This window comes from Macadamia integrifolia, unplaced genomic scaffold (genome assembly GCF_013358625.1).
Source record: "Macadamia integrifolia cultivar HAES 741 unplaced genomic scaffold, SCU_Mint_v3 scaffold_15A, whole genome shotgun sequence".
NCBI classification, from domain to species: domain Eukaryota; kingdom Viridiplantae; phylum Streptophyta; class Magnoliopsida; order Proteales; family Proteaceae; genus Macadamia; species Macadamia integrifolia.
The window spans coordinates 458,386-466,179 of record NW_024870627.1 but is presented as its reverse complement, the minus strand read 5'-3'; the positions used below and the strand labels follow the sequence as shown (position 1 = coordinate 466,179).

The 7,794-nt window shown below is 38.6% G+C and overlaps 1 protein-coding gene across 4 annotated transcripts in view; it reads right to left on the bottom strand.

Moving 5' to 3' along the window:
* LOC122070958 (C-terminal binding protein AN-like) overlaps nucleotides 1-5,511 on the bottom strand; it is a 27,888-nt gene extending 22,377 nt beyond the window's left edge. The window contains exons 1-4 of one of the 4 annotated variants that reach the window (XR_006138023.1): nucleotides 4,475-5,511; nucleotides 1,136-1,773; nucleotides 484-563; nucleotides 7-384 (exon numbers count right to left, since the gene is read on the bottom strand). Coding sequence is in view for 1 of the 4 variants with exons in the window: in XM_042635207.1 (XP_042491141.1) it covers nucleotides 1,553-1,773; nucleotides 4,475-5,224 (971 nt within the window). In the remaining 3 variants the exon portion in view is untranslated. Of the gene's footprint in view, nucleotides 1-6; nucleotides 385-483; nucleotides 564-1,135; nucleotides 1,774-4,474 lie in introns of those variants that run through there. The other 3 variants (XR_006138022.1, XR_006138024.1, XM_042635207.1) reach the window with 3 other exon arrangements.
* Between the last annotated feature and the right edge of the window lie 2,283 nt (nucleotides 5,512-7,794).

Genomic DNA, 7,794 nt, shown 5'->3' with positions numbered 1-7,794 from the left:
CCCCCCCCCCTTTTTCTTTCCTATGCTGGCTACCCTTCCTTGAGTTGGGATACCTTACGACAGCCTCCAGGCTTCATCTTAGTTTCTTGATAGGAATTAACCGTTAGGGGATCGTCCACGTCAGAAGGGAACACCAGGTCACCAATAGCCGCCCTGTCCATGGAAGCAGAAACAAGGACCAATCCTCCAATGGCCATGAAGATCGACTCTTTAACACCCTTAGCTCTACTCTACTATGTTTTCCCTTCTTCACCACTGTGAGCTCCATTATTGACTTGGGCATCAGAGTTTTTCCCACCAGAGCACCCCTCCGGTCTTCACCCGCTTACAAGATTGTAGTAGATAATGTTCAAGTAGTAGAGAGCAACTCCCTGGAAATCATCTCTGCTTTGAAGCAAAACAACCTGGATCAATAAGAAGCAACATTTTTTTTTTTTTGTACATTTCCAACTTGTGTAACCATATTCTTGATCACTTTCTCACATTTTAATGGATGGGCAAACCTGTGTACTTCAGCAAAATGTTGGTATTCTGCTCCTGTTTGACTGCCTGGGGCTCTGGACCTGGATGTCTCTTGAATCAATACATTCTTATTCACCCGGAAAAATAAAAACTAAATAATGAACAGATTTAAAGGGCTGTTTTCCTTGGTATTCCAATAAAAGTCTCAATTTCAACAGAAAATACTCTTCAGAGTTGTCTTAAAAGCAAAAATAAAAATAAAATAAAATATAAATTATTTTACTGACATGTAACTCAAAAATAATGTTATTTGTAAAAACCAGGTAGTCCCAGTCAATCATTTAAATGTAACCTATATGGCCGGATTCTTCTCCTAGATCAACTATGCCCTAAAATGATAATCATGTGTGTGTGTGTGTGTGAGAGAGAGAGAGAGAGAGAGAGAGAGAGAGGGAAGAAATAAAAAATAAATAAATCTAATAACTATACATATTGTTTTCCCTTGTCGAAAGTAGAAATGAAAAGATGCAGAAGATAGAGCAGTACACAAATGGAACCATTAACAGTCGATAGAGAAAAAGCAAAGTTCATCATCAACAATGCTTCACTGATATAAATACCTCATATTACAAAAGAAGCCCAATCTCTAAAACATACAAAGATGATACATTACCTGCAAGTCAGGACCCACAGTCACAAATTCACACTAACTCCTCAACAACCATTTCCACACCTCTGCATGGGCTTATCAATGAAAATTGAACTATCTAGGATCTGGTCTTATTCCATGGTCCATCGTCGACCACAATGTTTCAAGGATTGAATTGATCTTTCATTACATCCACCTCCCCATCCCAGTTAGCAGCATTCCTGCCCTGAGAGCACTTTATCAAGAAAAACCTCCAATCTACAAACTCAAAACTGTACAACTATCACCTCATGTAACAAAATTATTTCATTAGATGCGAGAGAAACGCTTGGGCTTTTGAACCCCCGCAGCTGCAACTTGGGAGTGTTCTGATGAAGCCCACCATTTTTTCCTGAACTAGAATCACAGGTTTCTTATTGCCGAATTAAAGTTCAGATAAGCCTCCTCTTAAAAGTTCTGGTTGTTGCCTGGTATGAGCGCATGAGCAGTCCAACTCCAATTCCAATCCCAAGGCACATCCCTAGACCAATTCCCACACCAACCCGAACACCAGCATTGAACCACGAGAGCTGACCATCCTCATCAGCGTACATATCTTCTGAGTAGAATCTAGTCCCAAATTTCCCTTCAGAATCATAATCTTCAGATCCTGCATCTGCAATCTGCAGTAAACCCCCCAATTAGGCCATTTATAGATGTAAAAGAAGGAAAAAAAAAGAAAAGAAAAAAAAAAGGTCAAAGCATTTAGCAAGATGGAATTCAGTATTATTTCTAAGATTGATGAATATACGGGACTCAAAAATATTTAAAGAAACATATCTACAGTAAATTTGTACCATGCATTATCAAAAAATCTATTAGATACTTCAACAATTGGATAACCTTGTTATGTAATGTCAACACCAAGCTTCAGATCATTCAATTTCTGGGCAAGAGAGTGTGGGACCGACAGGGCCACTTTGCCGTGATTCATTAGTGCAGAGATGCCAAGGATTCACATTCTCATTCAGTACTCATACGGAACAGGCTTTAGAACCACACCCTTGGCCATTTTGTCTTTCCAGTTGTAACAATCAGCAACACAACACTTTTTGGGATTTTTATTGTTGATCTACATTTGCTCCTAAAGGCAAGCTGAAATTTGGTGGATTAGCGAAAAGAAGAGAAGCCATCTCTGATGATTTTAATCAATTGCTACATGAATATGCAGAGACAAAATATAATTGACAACATTTGTAGTCTTTCCACATAAGTCTTTTTTTTTTTTTTTTTTTTTTTTATTACATTCTAAGGAACTGCCCAAGGGACTTTACTCACGCACACTAGAGGGGAGGGGGTCTTTCCACATAAGCCATTTCAACTGTATGAATCGTATAATTGAAGTTTCTTATAAGCATTGCTACTGTCTGTCAGGGTCATAAGAAATGATCATCAAAATTCCTTCCACAATCCCATACGATGTACAGATTAAACTCATGATACAATGAAACATCAGCCACATATGGATCACACAGAAGTTGCTACTTACAAACATCAGTAAGTACAATGACGACATAGTAAGTCCACCTATAATATGCATGGAGCATCTGTGTTTATTTATTTTTTTATCTTCTCCATATAGTAGATGTATAGAGCACATAATTCTGTATTATGCATTATTTATCATACATATCTCTACATGTAGAAATTATTAGTGTACATTTACATTAATGTGAAATATGGGCGAGCTTGTGGCGCAACGGTTAAGTTGCATTATTGCAACATATTGGTCACAGGTTCAAAAGTCAGAAACAACCTCTCCTATGAACCAGGGGGTAAGGCTGTGTACATTTGCCCCTCCAAGACCCTGTAGTAGCAGGAGCCTTGTGCACTGGGTTGCCTTTTTTTTTTTTTTTATTTACATTAATGTGTAATATGCACCAAATTTATACCATATTATTAACTTGAAAATGAACTAAGCTTGAACTTTATCAAGTTTTGAAACACAGAGAAACATATTTCAAAATCCATTCCAGAGGAGATTGTTCTTTAAATATGATCCAGAATGCACAAGCAGGAGATGGGGCTATGATGTACGGTGCGGAATATTGGGAGTTAAGAAGCATCATAAACATGCATAGCTTAAGCCTTGTATCAAGTAGGACCTCAAACAAAGCTGATTGGAGGGCAAGGATCCATGCAGCCGACCCCATTTAGTTGGGATAAGGCTGAGTTGTTGTTGTTGTTGTCGTTGTATGCACAAGCAGCAAAGTACCACATCATCATGAAGAATGCAGCTCTAAAGCATCAGAAAGAAGAAAATAGGAGGCAGAGCCAGATAAGAAGGAGAAAGATAACATGTAGAGTCTCACTACCTGATGTATATGAAGATCTACGAGAAGATTAAGCACAAAACCTCTAATCCATTATGAACATGATGAGAAAGATTACTAGAGGAAAAGAAGACTTTGATTCTCCATAATTTTGAAGAAAAGGGGAAGAAAGCATGTGATCCAAAACAATACTTCACTGAAAACTGTCACATCAGTTTCTAGTTAGAATAGTATGTTTCCATGTACAGAAGTTGCAGCCTTCTAGTCTAGATAAATACAATCTAGGATACAAAAAATTCACATGAGACCAAACCTCAAACTAAAGTCGAATCAATTATCATTTATCAAATCATAAATCACAAGAATCCAATACTTTTTCTTGTGATTAGTATTTGAAGTTGACCAACATATTTGAACATCACTGGAATTTGAACTCAGGCTACTATAGTTCCTATTTGTTCTGCCATTAACTTTGAGTAGCCAAAAGCATTATGAATCACCATACTGCTTCCTGGTCACACCTGAAATTTGAAAGATTCGGGCATTTCCAGCATGAGTGTCATGGCCAATTGAAGAAATCTCAGTTTGCAGAACAATGCCAGCCTAATTGCTGAGAAGCATAAGGACAATGCCACGTCCTGAAACTAATCAATGGGCTGATAAAACGGGCATTTAATCCATGAAAATTCAATTCAACCAATGCCAAAAATGCCATTTCTCCTTTCTCAATCTCCTTCCATCATCTGGAAATAAAAGATCTCGTCTTTCTCTCTCTGCTCCACCTTCCTCTTCAGAACCGCTTCCATGAACAAGCACCTTGAAATTACAACGAAAGGAACTTCTGCTAGCTGGGTAAAATACAATGGTTCTGATAAGAGAGTAAGACGCCTATACAAATTATCAAACAGGGAAGAATACACCATAGAAAATGAAATTTGCAAACATAAAAAGGAGATTCAATTGGAATGAAACATAGATTAACCATAATAAACATATTACATACATCAAGAAATGAGAGAAAAAGGATTAAAAGCTTGTCTTGGTCACTTACTTGGAACTTCATGTGGCGAGCGATATCGTTCATGGTCTTCTGGTCCTTTTCGGTTTCTTCGTCCTCAGGAATAGCATGAAGCGTGGCATGCCGTGGAGACTTCCTTCTGGGGCTAAGGTGAATTATCTTCGTAAGGATTAGAGGGAAGCCGGAAGACCACCCAGCAACATAAACCTCAATAGATGGCGATGAAACCCCAAATATTGGTTGAAAAAACGCAGACGAACCCGTAGTAATCGATGCCGCAATGCAGCAATCCATACTCCAACCCGTCTTGGAATCATTCTCCGTCCTCTGCGACTGATGATCAAAGCCAACACTACCATTGCTCCAAGAGGATTCAATCCGTTCCAACGAAACACACAACATCAAATCTTCTCTCTCATACACCTCGAATTCAACTGGACCCGCAACACGAACGCTATCGGTGCTAACATACGTGACCTCAGAGGAGTCCTTATCGAGACGGTCACGACGAAGGGTGAGAGACACCGTCTCCGAGGCAGGGATGCGAGAGCCATTAATGTCCAAAGAAACCCCAATTTCGCGTCTAAGATGGCGAAGGGTGAGATGACTGGGAGCGCTGTCGATCACACAAGGAGTAATTCGAACATAAAAGAGCCGTATCTCGAACCAGGAAGATGGAGATGAAGCAGAACCATTCATAAGACGATAGAAAGAAGGATAATTCTGGGTAGAATTCTTTGGCAGTGAAATCGACATTGATGTATCGTTCTCCTGAAAATCCATTATCTTCAACTAGATTGAACTGCAAAACGAAACCCAAACCAAAAGCTGATTATATGAAGAAGGGTTTTGGATTTCAGACTCATATAATGAATCTTCTTCGTCTTCTGTGAATTTCTTGAGAGAGAGAGAGAGAGAGAGAGGACGGCGGAAGATATTTTGGGTTTCTTCCTCTAGTTTATAGAATATTCCGTTTAAACTAACTTATTTTGGTATTTGGTTCAAAAAAAAAGGAAAATGAAAATTGTGAACAGAGAAGAGGGAGAGAGGGTCAAGTCTCCTGGAAGAAAGGCGAGATCCGAGGGTGAAGGAGAGGACAGTGGAACATGGCTTCTATACCCTCCAGAGCACGGATTTAGTTTTCGGTATCGGTAGCAGTATCAGCATCAATATCAATCTTTACTGATATGAATCGGATACGATATCAATACTTGAAATCATGCTATAAGAGAGTGGCCGATACTGATCTGGAATTGACATGTATCGGTTTGGATCTCTAATTCTTATTAATGATTTTATCCTTAATTTGATACCAAAACCAATCCAGGATCGGCTTCGTGCCTTGGTCCATGCCAATATGATCGGCCAATATTGCCAATCCGATACGAATACGAACTCTAGGATTTGCCATTTGACAGTACAAACCTTTCAAACCTGTTTGCCCGGTGGATGAGAAAGATGACTTCCTCCTCCAAACCTGACCTATATGGAGTGGGAGGAAAGAGGAGATGAGAGTCAAAGGAAAGGTGAAAGCAAAATACCTATTTAAGGAGTGAATGGTCAAATTTTAGTCCAAAGTAAATAAGAAAAGTCGTTCATATTTTGGCTGTGTTTGGCGTTCATCTTGAAAAAAAGTTTGACATTTTTTTTTATGTTTTCAAAACGTTTGGTGTCAACTTGGGGCCATTTGATTACGTTTCAAGAAACGCATTTTTATCCTTTCTGTGTCAAGAAACAATAGAAACAGAACAAAAAGCGTTTGACAAACTCGTTCCATTTCTCTGTTTTTATAAATAGAAATCAAAGTTTATGGTGATTTTTATTCCTAGATACAGACATGGCGAAACAAGTCATACTTATTTCGCTGTTTCTGGGAACAGCTTTGGTGCCCAAAAATCGTGAAATCCCCAACAAAAAAACCCCCGCACCCATTTCTCTTCTGAAGCCTTCATGCGAGAACAGAGAGAAGTCAGCTTTGCTCTAGGCCATCTTCCTCCTCCCCTTTCACTCCAACTATGCTAATCTCCTCCATAACCTCCACCGTCGACGATTATTGATTCGGATCTCATGGCGATCGATCTTCGACCTCTGACTTCCATCTAACAGGCATCGCCTAGAGCCAAGAGGTTCTTTACTCCTTCAACATTGCCCTAAATTCCAGCGATCTACGACTACGATATTGCCCTTAAAATCGTTCTTCAACCACACCCTAACTCATTCTGTTCATATAAACAGGTAAATCATCTTCTTCCTAGGGTTTTTTCTTCTCAGATGCTCTATCATTTTTCGATTTCTTTTTAATCGTTACTTTGCGATTAAATACTTGCATGCTTGGAAATCTACCCCCTTTGTTTGAGGAAGGGATGGCATGTGTTTCTGCCAATATTGTTTACTGTAGACGAATTTCTTGACAAGTATTGTTTCCCTTAATCTTCAACCTCTGTTCTCTTTTATAGAATTTAATCGTCGGTAGGAGACTATTCACCTCATATACATAGAAGCCTTAAGAAAATTTCACCATATTTTGATTTGGGTATGTGTAGCTCTTGATTGTTTCTTCTTACATCATATTTTGTAGAATTTTGTGGATCAAAATTTCCAGGGCTTCAAAGGCACTTTCGTTGGTTGCTATCGACTTCAACCACTCTGTTAGAATCGAAAGGATTGTTAACCACTCCGTTAGAAATAAGTATTATCAAACACCTTCTTTTCCGTTTCTGCCATTTCTGTTTCAAGAAAAGGCAGAAATGTTATCAAACGGGCAATTGATGTTTTTTGGTTTTTTGGAAAAAAAAAAATGAACAACCAGGGTAATTGTTCTTAAAATAGGTTCACCAAACACTATTTTTTTTTTTTTTTTTAAAACAGCATTTTGACACAAAACTGAAAATTCTGTTTTCAAACGTCATTTCTGGAACTAAATGACTACAAAACGCAGCCTTTGATTCCAGCCCATGTCACACACACACATACACTCTTTCTCTCCCTCTCCTTTGGAAATTACCCCCATGTCCCTCTTGTCCCAGTGTTCTCATTGGTTGAGTCGCTAGCTCTAGGAAGCTAGCAATGTGCTCATCCCTACCCAATAAACTTTAGTAAATTATCAAAATGCGATCAAATGGAGTTGAATATAGAGTACAAAATAACATCTTTTGTAATTTCAACTACTTTTACTAATTTTTAGTTTTTAACCAATGAGAAGTACGTATCGTAACACCTTGGGTATAGCTCTCTGTTCCAAAGATGTTGTGTTAACAAACGTCTTTAACTCAAGTCTCTCCTTGATTGATTTATTACATGGGTTAGGTGTGGTTGCATGTAACCTAGGTTTTTATCCTTGGGCTTAAATCGTA